The sequence below is a fragment of the Glycine soja genome, chromosome 20, assembly GCF_004193775.1.
Source record: "Glycine soja cultivar W05 chromosome 20, ASM419377v2, whole genome shotgun sequence".
In the NCBI taxonomy this organism is placed as follows: Eukaryota; Viridiplantae; Streptophyta; class Magnoliopsida; order Fabales; family Fabaceae; genus Glycine; species Glycine soja.
The window spans coordinates 20,428,174-20,455,411 of NC_041021.1; the positions used below are offsets into that span (position 1 = coordinate 20,428,174).

The window sequence follows — 27,238 nt, forward strand, 5'->3', positions numbered from 1 at the left end:
ACCGCAAGGAAAGCCCGGTTATCGCTATCTTATCCGATCTATATGACACCTTCGACCGAAGATGTGAGAAGAACAGTGCAAGGATCATTTGTTGTACACCAGCCCTCTACGTATGGTTGGTTTCACACCTTTTGCGCCAAGAGGTGAGACATACTTGCCCACTAGAAGGTCACCGCTCATGCACAGAGAAAAAAGAGGCAAATTGGGACCAACTCTTAGCGAGCCAAGAGGGAGCGTCTGTTAATTGGTTCCCCCGATGGAAAGAAGGAAGAACCAGGATTCTTATTTCGTGCAGAGGATTTCCAAATGTTCCCTTGATGGGGACAATGGGTTGCATTAATTACAATCCCATCCTCACCATGAAACAACTTGGCTACCCTATGAGAGGGGCACCATTAGAGGAAGGCCTCACACCTATTATTGCACGAGGTTTCAATAGCACCAATGCGGGGGTACTTCAGAAGGTTCATAAGGCATGGGAGTTGGTGCAAAAGAAGGACAAGGAACTTAGAGGCAGTAGCAACGGGCCCATCGGCGGCTACCAAAGGTGGTTGAAAGCCTACACACAAGGTCTCGATTGGCTCCCGAATTTGAGAACCACTAAAGGGATGGAGGTTGAAACTCCAGAAGAAGACGAAGAGATACAAGCCCTCAAGATAGAACTCGAGAAAGCCCAAACAGTCAAAAAAAAGTTCAAGTTAGTAGCTGTTAGGATCCAAAAGGAGAACGCTGAACTAAGAGACGTCAATATAGCCACCACCAAGGCCTTAGAACAAGAGACCAAGAGGGCCCGTAGGGAAGAACATGGCCAGAACTAATTCTGAGGGGCTCTGTGGGGTAGTAACAGCGAGCTTAAGCTCCGAAGAGAGGAAAGGGACCAATCGCGAGTCGACAGTTTGATCTTGAAGGATGAATTGAGGGTTTGCCTAAGGTCTAAGAGGAGCTTGTCTCAGCGGTTATGCGAGACAGAAACCAACATGTTAGCCATCATCAGCAAGTACCAAGAAGAGTTAAATCTAGCCACGACCCACGAGCACAAAGTAGAGGACGAATATGCCCGAGTGTACGCAGAAAAGGAGGCTAGAGGAAGGGTGATTGACTCGTTACATCAAGAAGCAACAATGTGGATGGACCGATTTGCTCTTACTTTGAACGGGAGTCAAGAACTTCCCTGATTGCTGGCCAAGGCCAAAGCAATGGCGGACGCCTACTCCGCCCCCGTGGAGATCCACGGGCTCCTCAGCTATTGTCAGCATATGATAGACTTAATGGCCCATATAATTAGGAACCGCTAGAAAGTTTGTATTGTCGCTTAGATCTTTACTAGTTATAACTTTCTGAATAAAATGAGTTTGTCCCGCGATTTTACTCCAAAATCAGTGCGAATCAAATCATTCCCACATTTATCTCTAGGATACATTCATTTTTCATTACGTATTCCTCACATTTGGTTTTTTAGGAAAGACGCCATAACTAAACACGCCCCAAGGCATCCCTATCTCACCAGATCCAAATCTAGGACAATGGGTGACCTAGAGGAAGTACAGGAACAGATGAAAGTCGACATGTCGGCTTTGAAAGAACAAATGGATTCTATGATGGATGCCATGCTGGGAATGAAACAACTTATGGAGAGTAACGCGGCCCCCGCCGCCGTTGTTAGTTCGGCTGCCGAGGCAGACCCGACTCTTTCGACTGTTGTGCACCACCCTATTCCAAATAAGGTGGGACGAGAGAAAAGCACGCCAGGGCACGTCGGCAACCCGCATCTGGGGTACAACCGAGGAGCTTACCCCTACGGTTTACCACCTAATTACACACCACCAGTCATACGTGACGATGCGGGTCATGTTCCTCCCCCCATACTTGAAGGGGAGCCTCCTCGACATCCGGACGTGGTCCACGAGGATCATCGAGAGCATGCTCAGGGAGACATCGACTCCTACTCCCCGTTTTCCACTGAGGGGCTAGCGCCCAACGCACTACCTCAACCCAACATCACGGGAGAACCTCGAAGCCACCCAACGCAGCCAATATTTCTGTCTGTGGGAGGACCACCCCTGGCAGCAGAAGGAAAGGGGAAACTCGATCTCATCGAAGAAAGATTGAGGGTTGTCGAAGGATTTGGCGATTATCTGTTCGCGGACATGACCGACCTTTGCTTGGTGCCGGACGTCGTCATCCCTCCGAAGTTCAAGGTACCTGACTTTGATAGGTACAAAGGAACGACTTGCCCTAAGAATCACCTAAAAATGTACTGTCGAAAGATGGGTGCATATTCCAGGGACGAGAAGTTGTTGATGCATTTCTTTCAAGATAGTTTGGCCGGGGAAGCAGTCATCTAGTACACTAACCTAGAAGCTTCCCGCATCCGCACCTGGAAAGATCTGATTACGGCCTTCCTTAGGCAGTATCAGTACAACTCTGACATGGCTCCCGACCGAACTCAATTGCAAAACATGAGTAAACGAGAACACGAGTATTTTAAAGAATACGCTCAAGGTTGGAGGGACCTAGCAGCACAAGTAGCCCCTCCCATGGTCGAGAGAGAAATGGTTACTATGATGGTGGATACCTTGCCTGTTTTCTACTACGAGAAGTTAGTGGGCTACATGCCCTCCAGCTTCGCAGACTTGGTATTCGTCGAAGAAAGGATCGAGGTGGGCTTTAAGAGAGGGAAGTTCGATTATGTCTTCTCCACAGGTACCAACGATAGGAGGATCGGAGCAACTGGGGCAAAGAGGAAGGAAGGAGATGCCCATGCCGTCACTTCAACACCTGCATGGGCCAAGCCACCGTAGATCTCCCACGGTACCCACCAATATGTGCAACATCACCCGAGCTTCTCAGCTCACGCCGGGGACTCTTCCAACTCAGCGCCCGTACAACCAAGGGCGCCCGCGCCCATCCAGAAGGGGCCCCCCAAGCTCCGGATCCAACCCCGCCTCGCCCGGCCGGCAATGCCCACCTTGGCGTCGGCTCCAACACGATAAGGAACTTTCCCCCAAGGCCAACTCAAGAATTCGCCCCGATCCCGATGATGTACGAGGACCTCTTGCCATACCTCATCGCCAACCAGATGGCCATGATATCTCCCGGAAAGATCCTTTCCCAAAGTGGTATAACCCTAACGTAACCTGCGCATACCATGGGGGAACCCCAGGCCACTCAACCGAACAGTGCGTGGCCCTCAAACGCAAGGTCCAAAGTTTGATAGGAGCCAGATGGCTGACATTTCAAGAGGATGGGCCCAACATAAAGACAAACCCGCTTGCCAATCATGGAGGGGGAGCTGTTAATGCCATCGAGGCGAGTAGGTCGCGCATGTCCAAACCTTTGAAGGACGTAACGACCTCCAGAAGGTTTATCTACGAAGCCCTACAAAAGGAAAGCGTGATTCCCTGCGGTGGACACGAGAAGGATTCCTGTTTGATGCATCCCGGTACGCCACATAACATGGAAGCATGTTTAGTGGTAGGAGACCTATTGCAACAAATGATAGACCAAGGCCGGCTTGAAGTCAGTGATGAGGGGGAAGAAGAAAAACATATATGCATGCAATCCGCAGATAAGGAAGGTCCAAGACAGCCTAAACCTTTGGTATTACATTTCACCAGGGACACAGCTCCCCAAAAGCCCCGACACCCCTCGGCAGTGTCGGGTGTTAGACCTATTTCGTTTCCTTACAAGAACAGCCACGCAGTTCCGTGGAGGTATGCCCCTTCGAGCGGTAAGAAGGAAGAAGCTACCGACATCAGCTCGCTATCGGCCAAAGTAACCAATATCACCGGGCTAAGCGGCATAACCCGCAGCAGTCGCGTATTCGCACCCCCTGACCTGCCAACGCAGCCCGTAAATGCTAAAGGGAAAGCAAGGATGATGGAAGGACAAAACGTCAAAGTGATCCCCACACTGGACGAGGATGTTCCGACGAAGGATCTTTTCGAGGGAAGAGAAGGCTGTGGCAAGAAAGAGGTATCACTCGAGGAGGCCAGCGAGTTCCTCCATACTATCCAACAAAGCGAGTTCAAGTGTAGACAAAGGATCAAGCTGAAAGTTTTGATGATGCCAAAGGATTACATGAATCATATGCTTCTCAAAGGGATCAAGCTGAAAGTTTTGATGATGCCAAAGGATTACATGAATCATATGCTTCTCAAAGATTTACTCAAGACAAAGCAATTAGAGATATTCAAGATGGATAATCAAGACAGTCTATAGAGTCTTAGAAAGGATATTAAATAGGAAGGGAATTCCTATTGAAATCGCAAAAGGTTTGGCCAAGAATTTTAAGTTAAAAAAAAAAGTCTTTATCAACAAATTTACTCTCTGGTAATCGATTACCAGAGGATGTAATCGATTACCAGTGGCCAAAACTGATTTACAACAGCTATTAAAATTTGAATTCAAAATTTGCACTGTGTAATCGATTACACATATATGGTAATCGATTACCAGCAGTTTCTGAACGTTTTAATTCAAATTTTAAAGAGTGTAATCGATTACACACTTATTGTAATCGATTACCAGAGGAGTTTTTCAGAAAACATTCTCAACAGTCACATCTTTTTATGTGGTTATTGAATGGCTATCATAGGCCTATATATGTGTGACTTGAGACACGAATTTCACAGAGTTTTTGAGAACCACAAGTGTTAATTCTCTAAAAGAGCAAAGTTGTTTTATCCTCTTAAAGATTCCTTGGCCAATTCAATTGCAACTCATTAAGGAATTATTTGAGTGCTCAATCTGTAAAATCCATCTCTTTCTAGAGAGATTCATTCTTCTTCTTCTACTCATTCTCTAAGGGATTAAGAGACCGTGGGTCTCTTGTTGTAAAGGAATTCTAAACACAAAGGAAGGATTGTCCTTGTGTGTTTAGAACTTGTAAAAGGAATTTACAAGATAGTGGAACTCTCAAGCGGGTTGCTTGGGGATTGGACGTAGGCACAAGGGTGTGGCCGAACCAGTATAAATCTGAGTTTGCACTTTCTCTTCCCTTAATCTCCTTTGTTTATTATTGCTTTACATTCATATTCAAATTGTTTTATTTGAATTAATATTTAAGAAGATCATTATTAAGGGAATCTATAACTTGAAAAGAAAGTGAAATAAATTTTAAAATTGGGGAAGTAGTTTGGGATATCTTAATTCAACCCCCCCTTCTTAAGATATCTGAGGCCACTTGTCTAACAAGTGGTATCAGAGCTTCATTCTTGTATAAAGTTTAGAAGCTTCAAGAAAAAGATGGCCTCAGCAAACCCCTTATTAACAGAAGGAAATTCTATCAATAGACCTCCAATCTTTAATGGAGAGGGTTACCATTACTGGAAAACCCGAATGCAAATTTTTATTGAGGCAATAGATCTAAATATTTGGGAAGCCATAGAAATAGGGCCTTATATACCCACCACAGTGGAAATAGTTTCAATAGATGGTAGTTCATCAAGTGAAAGCATAACTATAGAAAAACCTAGAGATAGATAGTCTGAAGAGGATAGAAAACGAGTACAATACAACTTAAAAGCCAAAAATATAATAACATCTGCCCTGGGAATGGATGAATATTTCAGGGTTTCAAATTGTAAGAGTGCTAAAGAAATGTGGGACACTCTTCGATTAATGCACTAACTCATGAGTATGAATTATTTAGAATGAATGCAAATGAAAATATTCAAAGCATGCAAAAGAGATTTACACATATAGTAAATCATCTAGCAGCCTTTGGAAAAGGATTTCAAAATGAGGATCTTATAAACAAGGTGTTAAGATGTTTAAGTAGAGAATGGCAACCCAAAGTAATGGCCATTTCTGAATCAAGAGATTTATCTAACATGTCCCTTGCCACTCTATTTGGAAAGTTGCAGGAACACGAGATGGAATTATTGAGATTACACCAACATGAAGAAAATGACAAGAAAAAGAAAGGAATTGCTCTTAAAGCATCATCCTCAATTCAAGAAGAAAGTGATCAGGATAATGATCCAGATGATGATGATGATCTAAGTCTTTTTGTAAGAAGATTCAACAAGTTTCTTAAAGTAAGAGGAAATCAGAGGCGACCCAATTTTAAATCAAAGAGAAGGACAAAAAATTCATCCTCTACTCTAAAATGCTTTGAATGCAATCAACCTGAACATCTGAGGGTTGATTGTCCCATTTCAAGAAAAAGATGGAAAAATCTGAAAAGAAAAATCATAGTGAAAAGAAACTGAAGAAGGCATACATCACATGGGATGAAAATGATATGGAATCTTCTGAAGATTCTGAAAATGAAGAGATAAATCTTTGCCTTATGGCTAAAGGTTATGAAAGTGATGAAGAGGTAGCATCTTCAAATAACTTATCTATTTCTTTTGATGAATCGCAAGATGCATTTGCTGATCTGCATAAAGAGTCAATTAAACTTGCAAAATTAGTTTCATCTTCAAAGAAAACAATTTCAAATTTAGAAAATGAGATTTCGAAATTAAACAAAGAATTAGATCTTCTTAGAAATGAAGTCTCAATTTCTAAAACAAATGAAAAAGTTAATATCTCCACTATTTCTGACAAGAAAATATCAGATTCTTGTAGTTGTTGTGATAAATATGTAAAAGAAATTAAAGAGTTGAAAAATTCACTTGCAAAATTTTCATATAGTAAAAATAATTTAGATGTTATATTAAGTAAACAAAGATATGTGTCTAATAAAAATGGACTAGGGTATAAATCTGATAAACAACAAAAGTTTCATAAAAACTTTTCCACTACCACACAAAAATGTAATTCTAATTCTATCACTTGTTTTTACTGTGGAAGAAGAGGACATGGCATATCAACTTGCTACTTCAAGAAAAATTATAGTAACATTAAAATGATATGGGTCCCAAAAGGATCCTAAGTTTATACTAACATGCAAGGACCCAATAAAATTTGGGTACCTAAGTCAAAAACTTAATTATGCAAATATCTTTGAGAAAGAAGTGGTACATAGATAGCGGATGCTCAAAACATATGACTGGAGATGCATCAAATTTTACACATATCTCTCCAAAGAAAAACGGGCATGTAACATATGGTGACAACAACAAAGGTAGAATCCTTGGAGTTGGTAAAATAGGTACAAATTCTTCAAACTCCATTGAAAATGTTCTACTTGTTGAAGGCCTTAAGCACAGCCTGCTTAGTGTTAGTCAATTATGCGACAAAGGCTATCTAGTATCATTTGATTCTCATAAATGTCTTATAGAACATAAGCATTACATTAATATAAAGCATGTAGGACATAGAGTCAATAATGTTTACATGATAGACTTAAGCATAAAACTAGAAAACAATCATTGCTTTCTTAGCAAACATGATGATCCATGGTTATGGCATAAAAGAATTGCTCACATAAACATGGATCACTTAAATAAATTAATTTCAAAAGATTTAGTAGTTGGTTTGCCTAAATTGAAATTTAAAAAAGATAAACTATGTGATGCATGTCAAAAAGGCAAACAAACAAGAGTCTCATTCAAACCTAAAAATGTTATTTCAACCACTCAACCCTTACAATTATTGCATATGGATTTATTTGGTCCATCTAGAACCATGAGTTTTGGAGGAAATTACTATGCTCTAGTTATAGTTGATGATTTCTCTAGATATACTTGGACATTATTTATTACACATAAAAGTGATTCATTCCAAGCATTTAGAAAACTTGCTAAAGTCATACAAAACAAGAAAAATCTCAAGATTGCATCCATTAGAAGTGATCATGGGGGTGAATTTGAAAATAAAGATTTTGAATTATTTTGTGATGAACATGGTATTGAACACAATTTTTCTGCACCTAGAACCCCTCAACAAAATGGAGTTGTTGAGAGGAAAAATAGGTCATTGGAAGAAATAGCAAGAACTTTATTAAATGATACTTCTCTTCCAAAGTATTTTTGGGCTGAAGCTGTCAATACTGCATGTTACATCATGAATAAGGCCTTGATAAGACCCATTTTAAAGAAAACCCCATATGAGTTATATAATGGTAGAAAACCTAATATTTCTCATCTACATGTTTTTTGTTGCAAGTGCTTTGTGCTAAATAATGGTAAAGATAATCTAGGAAAATTCGATGCAAAATCTGATGAAGGTATTTTTCTTGGATATTCATTACAAAGCAAAGCATATAGGATATATAATAAAAGAACTATGAATATCGAGGAATCCATTCATGTTACCTTTGATGAATCTAATGCTATTCTGTCAAGAAAGAATATGCTAGATGATATTGCAGATTCTTTAGAACATATGAATATTCATGAACAAAATTCCAAAGGAAATGATAAAGGAAACAATGAAGATCCTCCAGAAGAAGTCAAATCCAATGATGAACTTCCAAGAGAATGGAAAGCTTCAAAAGATCATCCCCTCGACAACATTATTGGTGATATCTCAAAAGGGGTGACAACTAGACATTCTCTTAAAGATTTATGCAATAATATGGCTTTTGTATCTATGATTGAACCTAAAAATATAAAAGAAGCCATAGTAGATGATAACTGGATCATTGCCATGCAAGAATAACTAAACCAATTTGAAAGAAACAATGTGTGGAAATTAGTAGAAAAACCTGAAAATTATCCTATCATAGGAACAAAATAGGTTTTTAGAAATAAATTAGATGAACATGGTATAATTATTAGAAATAAAGCAAGGTTAGTAGCAAAAGGGTATAATCAAGAAGAAGGAATAGACTATGAAGAAACATATGCTCCTGTTGCAAGATTAGAAGCCATTAGAATGCTTTTGGCATATGCATCCATAATGGATTTTAAACTTTATCAAATGGATGTTAAGAGTGCCTTTCTAAATGGTTTAATTCAAGAAGAAGTATATGTTGAACAACCCCCTGGTTTTGAAATTCCTGATAAACCAAACCATGTTTATAAATTACAAAAGGCTCTTTATGGTTTGAAACAAGCCCCTAGGGCATGGTATGAACGTTTAAGCAATTTTCTTCTAGAAAAAGAATTCTCTAGAGGTAAAGTGGATACCACATTGTTCATAAAGAGAAAGCATAATGATATTTTGTTGGTTCAAATATATGTTGATGATATAATTTTTGGATCCACTAATGATTCATTGTGCAAGGAGTTTTCCCTTGATATGCAAAGTGAATTTGAAATGTCAATGATGGGAGAACTAAAGTACTTTCTGGGATTACAAATCAAGCAAACTCAAGAAGGTATATTCATCAATCAATCCAAGTATTGCAAGGAATTGATCAAAAGATTTGGGATGGATAGTGCAAAACACATGTCTACACCAATGAGCACTAGTTGTTACTTAGATAAAGATGAATCTGGTCAGTCTATAGACATAAAACAATATCGAGGTATGATCAGATCTCTTCTTTATTTATCTGCTAGTAGACCTGATATTATGTTTAGTGTATGCATGTGTGCTAGGTTTCAATCCAACCCCAAACAATCACATTTGAGTGCAGTTAAGAGAATCATGAGATATCTATTAGGTACAATAAATTTAGGATTATGGTATCCTAAGAACTCAACATGTAACTTAATAGGATATTCTGATTCTGACTTTGCCGGATCTAAAACTGATAGAAAAAGCACAAGTGGAACTTGTCAATTCATTGGATCCGCTCTTGTCTCATGGCATAGTAAGAAACAAAACAGTGTTGCTTTGTCCACTGCTGAAGCGGAATATATTTCTGCCGGCAGTTGTTGTGCACAGATTTTATGGATGAAGCAACAATTATCTGACTATGGTATCCTTCTTGATCGTATACCTATTAGGTGTGATAACACTAGTGCCATAAATCTATCCAAAAACCCTGTTCAACACTCTAGAACCAAACATATAGAAATTAGGCATCATTTTCTTAGAGATCATATCCTAAAGGGAGATTGTATATTAGAGTTTGTTGATACAAAGAATCAGCTTGCTGATATCTTTACAAAACCTCTCCCAAAAGAAATATTTTTCTCAATAAGAAGAGAATTAGGGCTTTTAGACCTTAGTGATTTGGATAGGTAATTTTTTATGAATGATTGATTGTGTTTTGATGAAGTATGACACTTGTTTTGTTTAACTTAGTTTACTTTTCTTGTTAGTATAATTAACTCTTAAGATAGTATAAGTTTTTAGACTTAGAAATAAGTTTTCTTTTAGGAAAAGGCTATTTTTTGTTCTGGTAATCGATTACATGAATACAGTAATCGATTACACTAGAACAGATGGCCTGTAATCGATTACAGTATTCATGTAATCGATTACCAGTAGGCTGCCTCCTCCTGTAATCGATTACCATTGCTTGTAATCGATTACCACGCGTCCTACTCTATAAATATCACGTTTTCAGAATCTCCTACGCAGCCCCTTCTTCCTTGCGCCGTTCCTCCATTCCTAAACCTCCAAACCTTCATATCTCACTCATTTCTTCATCAAATCAACTCCCGTAAATTGCAATCTTCTTCTTTTTCATTTTTCTTTTGATTCCACCGATTAAAATCTGCAAAAACTCCCTAAAATGGCAGAATCGTCAATGAAACGAAAGGGTTCTTCCGCCTCCGCTTCGGCTTCAAGAGCTCATCGTTCTGGAGCCACTAGCGCATCCACAGCACCAATTCCACCTTCATTGTCATCTTCCCTAGTGTTTTCTTCCGACGAACAGCAGAAACGGTACTCCAATCTTTTCTCATCTCGTTCCATTATCGACCCTAAGTTTATTGATATGGAATTCTTTTCTGCTGAAACCTTTGATTGCATTCAAGCCTTTCAGAACTTAGGTCTTCTACCTTTTATGTCATTACAATTGCCTATTTATCCTGAATTGGTTAAAGCTCTTTATTGTAATCTTGAAATTCAGGACAACACTCTGATTTCTGAAATTTTTGGGATAAAAATGGTTATTGACTAGTCCCTTTTCCATGACTTAACCAAATTACCCAGTGACGGTGTACCATTTGAAGGTACAGTGAATGACGACTGGAAATTTGATTTCTCTGCCCATGATGCCCGCCAGTTGGTTTGCACCAACAATGCGGATATGACCGGACGTCTTCTTGCCGGGTCATTGGCTTTTGAAAGCCGCATCCTTCACTATTTAATTGTGCGTATTTTGCTTCCACGGTCTTCCAACCTTGCCCAGGTTTCTGAGGAAGATCTAATTATCATGTGGGCCTTTCATACAGGGCGTCAACTTGACTGGGCACACTTAGTCAGATATCGCATGCATAAGGCATTGCGATTAAATGCTCCACTACCATATCCACAGCTTGTCACTCTCTTTTTCCGCCATTTTCAAATTCTTCTTGATTCTGAACCTTACGTTCCAATCAAGAGATCCTTTTTAATTGGTGCTGCTGTGATTGATTCTTTTGGTTACCGCAAAGAGCATGATGGCTCTTGGGTCAAAAAGGGTGCTCCACCCGCTGATGATGAAGGCAACCTACCAGTTGAAGATAATTCCTCTCTTCTTCAAAAGCTTTTGGAAAAGTTCGATGGTCTTCAGACTTTTGTTGGTGACAAATTTGATGATATGGAATTGCAAGTCGACATGCGGTTTAATGCCATAGAATCAAGGATCACCAAAGTTGAAGAAGATGTCTCCTTCATTCATACTTGCTTTGATCCACCACCACCGCCTCCATCATCCTCTTAGCTTATATGTTATTATTAAGACTAAGTATTATTAGTGGTTAAGTATTATTAGTACTTTGTTTTATTGCCGTGTATTTGGCTTTTTTTGCTCTAGTTATCGTAATCTTGCACTATAATTATATTTCTAGACTTTGCTTTCGTTGATTATAACAATGTATGGATTTATTTTGGTTTAATGGTTGGTTTTATTTGGATATTGATTGCCTTGCTCTAGTTCTTTTTGATGTTGCCAAAGGGGGAGAGAACTTAGGCAAGAACATGGTTAGAAATCAATTAGAAATTTATCGTTAAGCAAAGTTAGGCATACATGCCAAAAGATAGGGGGAGTAAGGGTTGTGTGAGCGTGCTATCATCTTGTATATAGCTTGTCTTGATTTCAGGTATTGTCATCATCAAAAAGGGGGAGATTGTAGACAAAGGATCAAGCTGAAAGTTTTGATGATCCCAAAGGATTACATGAATCATATGCTTCTCAAAGGGATCAAGCTGAAAGTTTTGATGATGCCAAAGGATTACATGAATCATATGCTTCTCAAAGATTTACTCAAGACAAAGCAATTAGAGATATTCAAGATGGATAATCAAGACAGTCTATAGAGTCTTAGAAAGGATATTAAATACGAAGGGAATTCCTATTGAAATCGCAAAAGGTTTGGCCAAGAATTTTAAGTTAAAAAAAAAAGTCTTTATCAACAAATTTACTCTCTGGTAATCGATTACCAGAGGATGTAATCGATTACCAGTGGCCAAAACTGATTTACAACAGCTATTAAAATTTGAATTCAAAATTTGCACTGTGTAATCGATTACACATATATGGTAATCGATTACCAGCAGTTTCTAAATGTTTTAATTCAAATTTTAAAGAGTGTAATCGATTACACACTTATTGTAATCGATTACCAGAGGAGTTTTTCAGAAAACATTCTCAACAGTCACATCTTTTTATGTGGTTATTGAATGGCTATCATAGGCCTATATATGTGTGACTTGAGACACGAATTTCACAGAGTTTTTGAGAACAGCAAGTGTTAATTCTCTAAAAGAGCAAAGTTGTTTTATCCTCTTAAAGATTCCTTGGCCAATTCAATTGCAACTCATTAAGGAATTATTTGAGCGCTCAATCTGTAAAATCCATCTCTTTCTAGAGAGATTCATTCTTCTTCTTCTACTCATTCTCTAAGGGATTAAGAGACCGTGGGTCTCTTGTTGTAAAGGAATTCTAAACACAAAGGAAGGATTGTCCTTGTGTGTTTAGAACTTGTAAAAGGAATTTACAAGATAGTGGAACTCTCAAACGGGTTGCTTGAGGATTGGACGTAGGCACAAGGGTGTGGCCGAACCAGTATAAATCTGAGTTTGCACTTTCTCTTCCCTTAATCTCCTTTGTTTATTATTGCTTTACATTCATATTCAAATTGTTTTATTTGAATTAATATTTAAGAAGATCATTATTAAGGGAATCTATAACTTGAAAAGAAAGTGAAATAAATTTTAAAATTGGGGAAGTAGTTTGGGATATCTTAATTCAACGCCCCCCTTCTTAAGATATCTGAGGCCACTTGCGGAAGTTGTTCGAAAGGCTTAGGAAGTATCGGTTGAGGTTGAACCCCGCTAAGTGCACCTTCGGGGTCAAGTCAGGAAAATTACTAGGTTTCATCGTAAGCCAGAAAAGGATTGAGGTGGACCCTAAAAAGGTGAAAGCCATCCTTGAAATGCCAGAACCACGTACCGAGAAGCAGGTCTGAGGTTTCCAAGGGCGTTTTAACTACATTGCCAAATTCATATCACAGCTTACCGCTATCTGTGAGCCATTGTTCAAGCTCTTACGCAAGAACCAATCCATCCGCTGGAATGAGGACTGTCAAGAGGAGTTTGGAAGGATCAAACAGTGCCTCATGAACCCTCCCGTGTTTATGCCGCCGGTGCCCGGAAGACCTCTCATCTTGTGTATGATGATTTTGGACGAGTCAATGGGGTGTATGCTGGGGCAACATGACGAGTCTGGGAAAAGAGAGCGTGTCGTCTACTACTTGAGTAAGAAGTTCACGGCCTGTGAGATGAACTACTCCCTGCTGGAAAGAACGTGTTGTACTTTAGTCTAGGCGTCCCACCGTCTAAGACAGTACATGCTGAGCCATACCACTTGGCAGATATCCAAAATGGACCCGGTCAAGTACATCTTTGAGAAGCCTGCTCTCACAGGGCGGATTGCCTGGTGGTAGGTTTTGCTATCCGAGTTCGATATAGTCTATGTCACCCAAAAGGCGATAAAGGGAAGCGCCTTGGCAGATTATTTGGCTCAACAGCCTCTCAATGACTATCAACCCATGCATACCGAGTTCCCGAATGAGAACATCATGGCCTTGTTTGAGGAAAAACTAGACGAGGACAGGGACAAGTGGATCATGTGGTTTGATGGAGCGTTAAACGTTCTAGGCCATGGCGTTGGGGCAGCATTGGTCTCTCCGGACAATCAATATATACCTTTCACAGTCAGGCTGGGGTTCGACTGCACCAATAACATGGCTGAATACGAAGCATGCGCTCTAGGCGTCCAGGCAGCAATTGACTTCAATGTCAAGCTACTCAAGATGTATGGAGACTCGGCACTGGTGATTCACCAGCTGAGAGAGGAATGAGAGACTAGAGACCACAAGCTGATACCCTACCAGGCCTATATCAAGGAATTGGCTGAGTTCTTTAATGAGATCTCCTTCCATCAGGTTCCCCGAGAGGAAAATCAAATGGCGGATGCACTTGCCACTTTAGTGTCCATGTTCCAACTGACACCGCATGGAGACCTACCGTAGATTGAGTTCAGGTGTCGTGGCAGACCTGCACATTGTTGTATGGTGGAAGAAGAGCGGGACAGTAAGCCTTGGTATTTCGATATCAAGCGGTACGTTGAAAGCAAAGAGTACCCACCGGAGGCTTTCGACAATGACAAGAGGACGTTAAGGAGATTGGCAGCTGGCTTCTTCTTGAGCGGAAGCATACTATACAAGAGAAACCATGACATGGTTTTGCTCCACTGCGTGAACACTAAGGAAGCTGAGAGCATGCTGGGGGAGGTCCATGAGGGCTCTTTTGGTATGCATGCTAACGGGCACGCCATGGCTAGGAAGATCTTAAGGGTGGGCTACTATTGGCTCACCATGGAGAGCGATTGTTGTCTCCATGGGAGGAAGTGTCACAAATGCCAGACGTTTGCAGACAATGTCAACGCTCCGCCCTTGCCTCTGAATGTTTTGGCTGCACCATGGTCATTTTCCATGTGGGGAATAGATGTGATTGGGGCCATAGAGCCCAAAGCTGTGAACGGACATCGTTTCATCCTAGTGGCGATCGCTTACTTCACTAAGTGGGTCGACGCTGCGTCATACGCTAGCGTCACTAGGAGTGTGGTGGTCAGGTTCATTAAGAGGGAGATTATCTGCTGGTATGGTTTGCCGAGGAAGATTATCACGAACAATGGCACCAACTTGAATAACAAGATGATGGGGAAATGTGCGAGGAGTTTAAGATCCAACATCACAATTCCACACCCTACAGACCCAAGATGAACGGAGCAGTGGAGGCAGCTAACAAGAATATTAAGAAGATTATCCAGAAGATGACCGTGTCATACAAGGATTGGCACGAGATGCTCCCATTCGTGCTACATGGTTACCGAACCTCAGTGCGCACATCAACCGGGGCAATGCCGTTCTCATTAATATACGGAATGGAGGTTGTGCTACTGTTTGAGGTGGAAGTCCTGTCATTGAGAATCTTGGCGGAGTCCGGATTAAAAGAGTCGGAGTGGGCCCAAGCATGTTTCGATCAGCTTAATTTCATAGAAGGCAAGCGTTTGGCCGCCATGAGCCACGGGCGTTTATATCAGAAATGAGGGAAGAATGCTTTTGACAAGAAGGTATGCTCGCGTAGGTTCAGCAAAGGGGACCTGGTGCAGAAGAAAGTCTCCCAAGCCCTGAAAGACAATAGGGGAAAGTGGGCCCCGAACTACGAAGGGCCTTTCGTCGTAAAAAGGGCTTTCTCCGGAAGGGCCCTTATGCTTGCCAACATGGATGACGAGGAACTACCTTCGCCGGTGAACTCCGACGTTGTCAAGCGATACTACGCTTAAGTTCTGGGGCAATTAAGGAAGTCGCTACATGGTTTTATTTTTCTGTGGTTTCCCCCAGGGATTCTTGTCCTCTGCAATTTTCTCATTGCAGTCTTTTAAAAGAACGTAGGATTGGGGTTTCGATCCTTGCTTTGTGCCTTAAAAGATGTGTAGTATTTAATGACCCGAGCCTTTTCGCCCAGTCCATAGGATGCCCGAAGCGCTAAATTGAAACTGAACCCGACAAGCTTTTGCTAAAAGGTTATTGCATTTGAAAACGCTCATGCATACGCATATACATGCATATTTTTTATCTTGTGACAGGGACAACATCGTTTTAAGCAATAGTCAAATACCATGCCAAATCCAAGATAGAGATGAATCGAGGTAAGTGGTAACGTGGCCACGATTTGCTGCGCAATGTCATTTCCTGCTTTCAGGTACTTGGGGATGGGCACGAATGGATGCTAGGCCCATGATCAATAGATCATTGTCCCGCATCCAGCTCCGGACAATCGAGAAGCGCAGTTGGGAGGCAGCCTAGTATCCTTTAAATTCCTACCTATTATTGTTGTCGTTTCTTTAAAGATAATGATCGGATGCCTAACTTATCCTAGGGGTTTCGAGTAAGCGAACGCCGACCCATAGAGAGCACATACTTTCTTCACAAAAAAAAATGTATAGGGTTAGCTTGCCTGGGCGAGCACCCCCTGCATGAAATGGTTTAAAAGAAAGGGGGAGTGCAGTTCTTCACCCAAAGAACTTCTCCCCCTCACTTAAGAATGCAGCACCCACGGAACTTGCGGTTTTCCAACCCTAAGCCACCATTTTTGTACTTCTTGCATCCATTTTAGTATCCTTGTTCACTCCATACAAGTAAGTGTGCTATCTCTTTGCCCTTTGGCTCACCATTGTTGCATTTTGATGCTTTATTTCCTCATACTTGCAAAAATCCGAGAAGCAATTTTATCCTTGAATTCGTGCTTGTTTTGTTGAAATGGGGAGTTGTAGAGGATGGCCGTAGGCCTAGGTTGCGTTCTGGAATAATGGGGCATGCCACATTTTCCCCATTCTCTTGATATTCATGCCTAAAAGCGCACCCGCCAAGTGTTCAGTGAAATGTCTCAATGACATTTAATCACAATTCTTTGAGTTCCCTTTTGGAAATACCTTGGGCATAAGTAGCTGCCATTGTTAAGTTTAGGGACAGCTTGCAGGAACTAGGGCGGGTGCCCAAATGTGTGCTTAAGTCTAGAGATCCAAACTTGGGTTTTCAAATGCAAGAGAGAGTAAATGAGAGCAAATTGGTAAGGTTTTCCCTCTAGGCCCATTGGATGAAAGCTGCACCTTGATGGGTTTTTTGCACCTAAATGATGTAGAGTAGGTAACAAAGGACAAAATAAGCATACGAGTGTTGGGTAGGTAGCCAAGTGCTTTGCCAATATACGCATGTGCCAAAATAGCGCAAAAATGCGCCTCAAAATAGGAACATATGGCGCGAAGTGGATTTTCAAAATGTGAACGAGTAGTGAAAATATGTCTGCCTTTCCCATGAGTGAGTGACATGAAATTGCTTTTCAAATAAATGCAAATAAGTGCATAACATGAGATTCACTTTCTAGTATGCAGGTGTGTATAAATGAAATGTGAATAGCAAAAAATATGATCGTTAAAGACACCTTAATGTATATGCATATTGTATGCGAGATAGTAAAATACCTCATAAAATGTATATGTTGCAGGATAGGGGATCAGAACACCCTTTGGTAGGTACTTTGGCAACTACCTTGTTGATATATTCATTAGGTTAGCAGGATACCTGTATTGGTTTGTATGTCAATACTCAAAGTATGCACATGTGTAATATTGGATAGCAAAACGCTTTGTATATGGATATGTGTAATTGTGTTTTTGCAAAATACCTTGAGCGTGCATATATCTATTTATGTTCAAGATATGCAAGCGGATATAGGTAGCAAGAATGTTTTGAATATACTTATACATTGACATAGATAGCATAATTTTTTTACATGTATACACTTCCATAAATGTGTTGCTTCAAGGAAATGTGTGTACGAGTTTGCTCCAGGTCAAAAAAGGGGTTGCATCCCACTTTTGTTTTCTAGTGGCATATTCCTTCTGAATTAATTTTTCAAATGTTTGTCTTCACAGGAAATGGCTCCGAAAAAACTTTCCACGAAGAGGTCTAGAAAGGACGCCACAGGAGAAGGCTCCAGTGCCACCTTGGATTTTAATCGTCATCGGTTCCGGAGTGCCAAGCACCAGCAGCGCTTCAAGGCCATCAGGGGATGGTCATTCCACAGGGAGAGGCGTGTCCAGCTCAGGGAAGATGAGTACACAGACTTCCAGGAGGAGATAGCTCGCAGGCATTGGACACCTCTAGTGACTCCCATGGCCAAGTTCGACCCTGAGATAGTCCTAGAGTTTTACGCTAATGCCTGACCCACAGAGGAGGGAGTTCGGGGCATGTGCTCAGGGTTGAGGGGTCAGTGGATTCCCTTCGACGCAGATGCCCTCAGCTAGTTCCTGGGCGACCCGCTGATTTTGGAGGAAGGCCAGCAGTGTGAGTTCAGCCAGAGGAGGATCCAGGCAGACGGTTTCGATGAGGAAGCCATCGCCCAGCTGCAGTGCATACTAGGGCAAGATTTTGCCCGGACCGTTGCAGGAAGGCGGGTATGGATCATGCGCACCAGCATGACTACCTTCACCCAGATATGGATGACACTGCTGCTCAGCAATGTCTTGCCTAGCGACCACAACTCCAACCTCCCTCTACCTAAGTGCCAGTTGGTGTATGCCATCCTGACATGGATGAGCGTTCACGTGGCCCAGGTGATTGCTGATGCCATTTATTTGTTTGCATGTATGGCGCCTACTAGGCACCCTCTGGACCCAGAGATGTCCAACATGGCCCTGGGGTTTCCGGCTCTGATCAGAGGCCTCTACCAGTCCTACGGAGTTTCTATCACCCCCAGTAAGGTAATCCGACCGCCGATCACCCAAGCCTTCATCGAGAAGTACTGTATGCCTAGGCAGGCACAGGGTGATGCACATCAGGCCGCGGGCGCATCGCCACTACCTCGGCAGGTCGATTCGGCTGGGTCACTGGGCATGGAACGGTATCTATAGCATTTGGTTTGCCAGCAGGTGGCCAACCACCATGGACAGGTGCAGATACATGAGTGTCTCTACCGGTTCAGCCTCAGTCAGCAGGGGCAGGGTTTCGTCCCTTTTGTATGCCCTACCCCGGAGCAGTTTGAGGCTGAGGTCGCATGGCCTGGAGACTAGCCCGATGCCCAAGCAAGGGAGGAGCCTGCAGGATCCCCCGGTGAGGCGGATGAACCCCATATGGATGAGGATATGACTGAGGTCGCTGCACTTTTTTGTGATTAACATTACTGCTTTTAGTTATTGTTTTTGTTGTCATCTAACATTACTACTTTCAGTTATTGTTTATGTTTCCGCTATGATCTGGCATTACGGCTCTCAGTTATTTTGTCACTATTTTTGTCGCGACATACCATTGCATTCTTTTCCGTTTGCTTTGCGATTTGACGTAGGTAGGCCATGTGTGCCCTCATCCGCACGACCTTTTTAGTAACAGGAAATAAACAAATAATGATAACTTAATAAATGGAGAGAATAAAAAATAAATTTGGTTAATTAAAAAGCCGACATGCTGCTGAAAAGAAAATAACTTCCCGTTTTTCTTTGGACAAAAAAACTCACTGATCATAACACTAGTTTTTGAAAAAAAAAATGTGTATGCACCTGAAGGGTGAATGCTGTGAAAATTTTCCCGAACGCCCAAAATGGACTCGGATGAATGCATGAATTGATAAATGAGCATGTTTTGGAAGCACTGGGTTGACTTAATAGGGAAAATGAATCCTGAGCCCTAGTGTCACGTGACCATAAAAACTAGATGCTTGAGTGTCCACATGGGTGCGTGCATGACCAGTTTTGAATAAAATTTCCTAATCATCGGTGTTGCATGTGTATCATGGAAATAATGTGGGACATCCCTTTTATCCCTGAACCACTGGTTAAACCAACACTCTGACATATATCATGTCCAATCGTGCTACAAGTCTTGAGCCAAAATCCCAACTCGCCATAAACCTTGCCCTCAGAAGAAAACAAAACAAAAAAAAAGAAAGTTCCCGATCAAGGATCGAAAGAAAGTAGAAGAACAAAATTCCCAATCAAAGATTGGGAGAAAGCAAAAAAAGAAAGAAAAATTCCCGATCAAAGATCGGAAGAAAATAGAAAAAATATGCAGAAAGGTCTTTCGACCAGACAATATTTGAATAATACAGAATTGTCACCACCAAATAAGGAAAGAAGGGAAACCATGACCTGAAGTGGTCCTCTCCCTTTGATTGCCAACCAAAATCTTGTGCGTCGGTGATTTTTTCGCCTCACACTAAACAAAATCAGAAAAGGAAAAGGCCAAAACACTCAAAGCCAAATTCCCCTCCAAAAATACTATTCCCCAAGAAAAGGTCCTATTGATCCATGATCACGCATGTAATCTTTGATTTGATAGGAAATGATTTGCAAAATCAAGTCATGACATATCTATGGTTCGGAATTAGGATAAAAAACTTACCTGTGTGAGATTGATACACTTTGAGTGATTTTCTTCTATTTTGTTGGACCCAGTGTTTCCTTTAAATGGTCGTTTAGAAACGAAACGCTAACGTCTAAAATCTCATTTGTGGTTATGAGAAAATTTCATCAGCATACTCTCCTTCCCCGATGGACACATTGTTTTTCACCAGAAATTATATGTTGCTCTGATGAGTTGGAGGTTTTGTTTCTTTACTAAAGCATGTTCACATTTTAGTAAAAGAACACCGAGACTATTTTAGTCTCACACTGTTTTTGCAAGAAATACGTAGGTCTGAGTTCCTCATCACAAATTGAGGATACGTAGGAGCAAAAGCCCTGCTTTTGTCGACCACCCCACCTTTTGTTACTGTGACCCAAGAGTCCGGTGGCATGTGGAGACACCAGACGGTAACCCGCACACACTCATTTGCTATCCATAAGACTCAAAGCACGATAGCAAGCAGTGACTAACGTCGTCACTTGCACTTTTCTCGGAGATGTCAGCGTTTTCCGGTCGAGACTACGAAAAAGTCTCATTTGCTATCCGTAAGACTCAAAGCACGATAGCAAGCAGTGACTAACGTCGTCACCTGCACTCTTCCCAGAGATGTCAACATCTTCCGGCCAAGAATACGAAAAAGTCTCATTTGCTATCTGTAAGACTCAAAGCACGATAGCAAGCAGTGACTAACGTCGTCACCTGCACTTTTCCCGGAGATGTTAGCGTTTTCCGGCCGAGACTACGAAAAAGTCTCATTTGCTATCCATAAGACTCAAAGCACGATAGCAAGCAGTGACTAATGTCATCACCTACACTCTTCCCAGAGATGTCAACGTCTTCCGGCCGAGAATACGAAAAAGTCTCATTTGCTATCCGTAAGACTCAAAGCACGATAGCAAGTAGTGACAAACGTCGTCTTCTGCACCTTTTGTCATCTTGACTCGTGAAGTCAGGTGACATGCGGGGGTACCATATGGTTATCCGCATCTTTCATCAACCAGGGGCAAACAAGCCTGTTGACACATAGAGACTTACATCGTCTTCTGCACATTTTGTTATCCCGGGGCAAACAAGCCCGATGACATGCGGGGGTACCGTACGGTTATCTGCATCTTTTGTCAATCAGGGCCAACGAACCCGTTGACATGCGGAGATTAACATCGTCTTTCACGCTTTCTGTCATCCTGACCCGTGAAGTCAGGTGACATGCAGAGATACACAGGTGATTATCCACACAAACGATTTCTGTTAACCTAGCCAGTGAAGTTAGGTGGCAGGCGGAGACACCCAAGTGGTTATCCGTACAAACGGTTTCTGTCATCTTGACCCATGAAGTCAGGTGACAAACGGGGGTACCGTATGGTTATCCGCATCTTTCGTCAACCGAGGTGAACGAATTTGACGATATCAGGATGACATTGGTCGTCCGATTTTGATTGTTCTTAAAATTTTTGTAGGTTTTTACTCTCTTCGTCCGGAGACATTCAAGCCCGACGACGCACGAGATTCTTCTCTACTGGGCGGGGGCGATCGAGTGCGATGGCGTGGGGAAGTGTCGTGGTTGTCCTATTTTATCACTTTCAAGACACTGAATTTTTGTTGACACTTTTGATGCCTTTTCTTTCTATCTAAATGACAGGTTCCGCTGGTTGGGATATTGACTGGCCGAATGATGTTCCGCTCGAATGAAATTAGTGTCTTATCTTTACTTCGCTTTTATCTCCAATAAAAGGTAAGTAAAGAGGGGCAACAATCATACCCTAATTTCGTCTGGGGATCATTGTTTAGTGGTATACAACCTTCACTTAACCACCCCGAGGAACTTAACACCCATCGTTAGGCAATCCGTGAAGTTTCGCAACATGTCGGAAGTCGAAAGGAAGCATTGTTGCGCAATCCGTAAAGTTCCGCAACATTCCAGAAGTCAAAAAGGGCATTTTTGTGTAATATGTAAAGTTTCGCGACATCCCGGAAAGAAAATAGGTGTCGTTACGTAATCCGTAAAGTTCCATAACGTTTTGGAAAAGGAATCAGCAAAAAAAAAGGCAAAAGGGGGTGTATTTAGTAAAAATAGGTGTGCAAATAGCAACCAGGCCCACTTGGGCCTTCCAGGGGGTTCAAACAGAAGGCGGTGCCTTCTGGTGGAAGCAACCCAGCTCGCCTGGGCGAGCTGGGCGACAACCACCTCCCTTTTATCTCCTATAAATAGGGGAAAGAGGACGGAGTAAAAATGTTCAGCCCTTCTGGTATTTAGGATTCTCTCGAAATTAGTGAGGAAAATTGTTTTCGTGGAAAAAATCCAAGCCGAGGCACTTCTGTGAGCAATTTCGTGAAGATTCTTCTCCGTTCTTCATCGTTCTTCATCATTCTTCGTTCGTTCTTCATCGTTCTTCGGTCTTCAATCGGTAAGTTCTCGAAATCCAATCTTTCAATTCATTCTATGTAACCTTAGTGGTCCCCACTTGTTTCGCGTGCTTTTGTTTTTATTTCGTTTGTTTTCTGTATCCCCTTTTGACGTGCTTTAACCATTTATTTAAGCCGTTTTCTCGCCTAATAAATAATAAAATGAATTTCCACCGATCATTTGAGTTGTAATATCGTTTAATCTCTGTTAAAATAAAATCCAACCGATCGTTCACATTGTAACCACGTTTAAAACCAAAAAAGGCAAAATAATAATAAAATAATCAAAATATTTTTGAATCAAATAATAAAAAAAAAATCAATCGGACGTTGTTTTTTAGAAGTTTCCTTAAATGAATTGACTAATAACCAAAGTGAAACTAAGGCTAAAATCAACTCATAAATCAAGTTTTGTCCGCAAAAGTCACTAAAAGAAGTTTTATGGTCCAACGCCTTAAACGGTCCTCTTTTGCTTTTTATCAGTTAACATGGACCATTCAAAAGCATAAAATCAACATGTAACTTTACCGCTTTTGTCGACCACTCCAAGAGATCGTTAATGGTCCAACGCCTTAACATTTCTCTCCTTTCAAAACAAAGAGATCATTAATGGTCCAACACCTTAATGTTTCTCTCCTTTCAAAAGAATCAAAAGATCGTTTAAATGGTCTAAACGCCTTAAACGACTTTTGTACGGTCAAAATATATCTTGCAAAAAAGATAAAAACAACTTAACCAACGTTCAATTCTCAAAGAACTACGTAGGTCTGATTTCCTTATCGCAATTGAGGAATACGTAAGAGCAAGGGAAACAACCTTGTCGACCACAAAAAGATAAAAAAACAAAAAGGCGTAAAAAGACATAAAAACGTAAAAAAAAAGGAAAATAAAACAATTTGAAGTCATATTTGCACACTCGATTAAAGGTTGTTGTCCCTTGTGACGGACGCGTGGGGTGCTAATACCTTCCCCGTGCGTAAAAACAACTCCCGAACCTTTCACACTTAAAGTTCGTAGACCACACCTTTCCGGTTTTTCCGATGTTTTCCTCAAATAAACGTTGGTGGCGACTCCGCGCATTTTCCTTTCTTGGAAGACGCACCCGTGAGCCCCGCGTCGCCCTCCTGTCGAAGGGTAGGTTGCGACAAAGGTATTTTTGCTACCAAAAATTACATACGTGCATATTCAAGGTATTTTTGCTACCAAAATTACATACATGCATATTCAAGGTATCATTGCTACCAAAAATTACATACATGCATATTCAAGGTATTTTTGCTACCAAAATTACATACACCATGGGTAGCATTTTTTGCTATTTCATTCATATTTTATACATATATATACCACTTGGGAGTCCATCACATGCTATGCACATACTTGCTTTTATTTGAAAAACAATTTCATATTACGCATTCATGGAAAAGGTGAAAATTTACTACTCATTCACACTTTGCAAAGCCATTTCATGCCATATGGTCCCATTTTGAGAAGCATTTTTGGGTCATTTTCAACACATAGGCATATTTGCAAAGCACTTGGCTACCTATCCCACATGTATGCTTGGTTCAACAAGTGTTTGCCTCTTGCTACCTACTCTATGACCAATATTTCCACATCATCTAGGCGCAAATAAATATTAAAGTGCAGCCTTCATCAAATGCTGGCCAAAGAGGAAAACCTTATCAATATGCCCTCACTTTTATGCTCTCTTGCATTCTAAAAAACAAAGTTTGGATCTCTTGGCCTAAGCACATATTTGAGCACCTATTCTAGCTTCTAAAAGCTTTCCTTAATCTCCACAACGGCGGCCACCTATGCCCAAGTTAATTCCATAAACAAAATTCATAGAATTATGCTTAAATGCCATTGAGGCATTTCACCGAGCACTTGGTGGGTGCACCTTTAGGCATGAAAAAATGGTGAATGGGGACAATGCAACATGCCCAATTATTTCAGAACACCACCTAAGTCTAAGGCCATTGCCTACTGTTGCAACCTACCCTACGGCAGGAGGGTGACGCGGAGGCTCGCAGGTGCGTCTTCCAAGGAAGGAAGGCGCGCGGAGTCGCCACCAACGTTTATTCGAGAAAAACGTCGGAAAAACCAAAAGGTTTGGTCTACGAACTTTAAGTGTGAAAGGTTCGGGAGTTGTTTTTATGCACGGGGAAGATATTAGCACCTCACACGTCCATCACAAAAGATGACAGCCTTTAATCAAATGTGCAATATCATATCTTCAATTTGTTTTATTTTCCCTTTTTTATGTTTTTATGGGCCTTTTGTATTTTTTATCTTTTTGTGGTCGACAAGGGTGTTTCCCTCGCTCCTACGTATCCTCAATTGTGATGAGGAAATCAGACCTACATAGTTCTTTCAGAACTAAACGTTGGTTACGTTGTTTTTATCTTTTTTTCGCAAGATAGATTTTAATTGAAAAAAGGTCATTTAAGGCGTTGGACCATTAAACGATCTTTTGATTTTGAAAGGAGAGAAACGTTAAGGCGTTGGACCATTAACGATCTCTTGTTTTTGAAAGGAGAGAAACGTTAAGGCATTGGACCATTAACGATCTCTTGTTTTTTTAAAAGGGATGGTCAACAAAAGCGGAGCTTTTGCTCCTACGTTTCCTCGATTAGTGGTGAGGAAATCAGACCTACGTAGTTCTTTCTGAAAGAGGTAAAGTTATGTGTTGATTTTATGCTTTTGAATGGTCCATGTTAACCAATAAAAGCAAAGAGGACCATTTAAGGTGTTGGACCTTAAAACGGTTTTAAGTGACTTTTGCGGACAAAGCTTGATTTGTGAGTTGATTTTAGCCTTAGTTTCACTTTGGTTATTAGTCAATTCATTCAAGGAAACTTTCAAAGAAAAATGTCCCATTGATTTTTTTGATTATTTTATTCAAAGATATTTTGATTATTTTATTATTATTATTTTCAATATATTTTGATTATTTTATTATTATTTTTCCTTTTTTGATTTAACCGAGGTTACTACGTGAATGATCGATTGGATTTTATTTTAATAATGATTAAACGAGAGTACAACACAAATGATCGGTTGAAATTCATTTTATCAATTATTAGGCGCGATAACGGCTTAAATAAACAGTAAAAAAGCTCATTAAAAGCGGAAGAAAAGAAAATCGAAAGTGAACGAGATGAAGATGAAAACAAACAAAACAAGAAATGAATTGAAAGTCACGGATTCGAACACTTACCGGTTGAAGACCGAAGAACAGTGAAGAACGGCGGAAAATCTTCACGGATTTGCTCATGGATACGTCTCGGAAGCGTTACGGAAGCACCTCGGCTTGGATTTTCTTCACGGAAACACATTTTTTCACCCAAAACAGCTGAAATGCATAGCATAAGGGTCAGGGATCAATTTACACAACCCTCTTCCCCTATTTATAGCAAAAATGGGGAGGTGCTTGCCGCCCAGAGGCTTCTTGAGGAAGATTTTTGAGCGCATCCCTAATTACTAAGTTCACCCCCCCTTTTCGTACTTTACGAAAAAGTTACGGAAGCCTTACAGAAGCGTTTTGGACTTGATTTTCCTCTTTTTTCTCTTCCCTTTCACCAATATTAAGTGAAATATGCTTACCCAAGGTTTTTAGAAATTTTACAGAAGCATTACGGAAGCTCCAGATGTCATTTTTTAACAAAATGGAGGTGGTTGCCGCTCAGAGGCTTCTTGAGGAAGATTCCTGAATGCACCCCATAATTGATAAGTTCACCCCCCTTTTGGAATGTTCTGGATGAAGTTTCCTGAGTGCACCCCCCGTGTTTGATAAGTTTAGCCCCCGCTTTTGTGTTTTTGGCTTTTTTCTTTCCGAAACATCCCGAAACTTTACGGATTCCATGGCAATGGGTATTAAACATTTTGAAGTGGTCAAACGGAGGTTGCATGCAGACAAACAATGGTCCCCGGACGAAATTAGTGTATGACAGTTGCCCCTCTTTACTTATCTTTTATTGGAGATAAAAGGGAAGTAAAGATAAGACACTAATTTCGTTCGAGCTAAATCCTTACCTGATCGACCAATAGCTCTGTTAGTGAAAACCATGACGTCTCCGATGCTATCGGACTCGATCATTTCTGGACAACAGAAGAGGTTCTTGGCGCGTCATCCACTTGATCGTCCCTGGATGACAAAAAGTATCTGCAAGAAAATCTCAAAAAACAATTAGAAACAGACGACTATCATCGTCCAAGATATTGCCGGAAAAAAAAAAAGAAAGCAAGTGAGTGGATAACTAAAAGGTATCTTCGCATGCTACCGGACCTCTTACAGGTCGGGGTAACAAAATTGTGTTTGTACGGATAACCACTTGGGGTATTTCCGCCTGCCACTTGACGCATGGGTCAAGATTAACAGATGTTGTCTTTGTATGGATAATCACTTGGGTATATCCACCTGCCACCTGACG

At 41.0% G+C, this 27,238-nt stretch overlaps 1 protein-coding gene across 1 annotated transcript; it reads left to right on the forward strand.

Annotated features, from left to right (window-relative positions):
- The first annotated feature begins 1,565 nt into the window (after window positions 1-1,565).
- LOC114401907 lies at window positions 1,566-2,345 on the forward strand. The gene has a single exon (XM_028364481.1). The coding sequence runs from the start codon at window positions 1,566-1,568 to the stop codon at window positions 2,343-2,345; it is 780 nt and encodes a 259-aa protein (XP_028220282.1).
- Window positions 2,346-27,238: the final 24,893 nt, after the last annotated feature.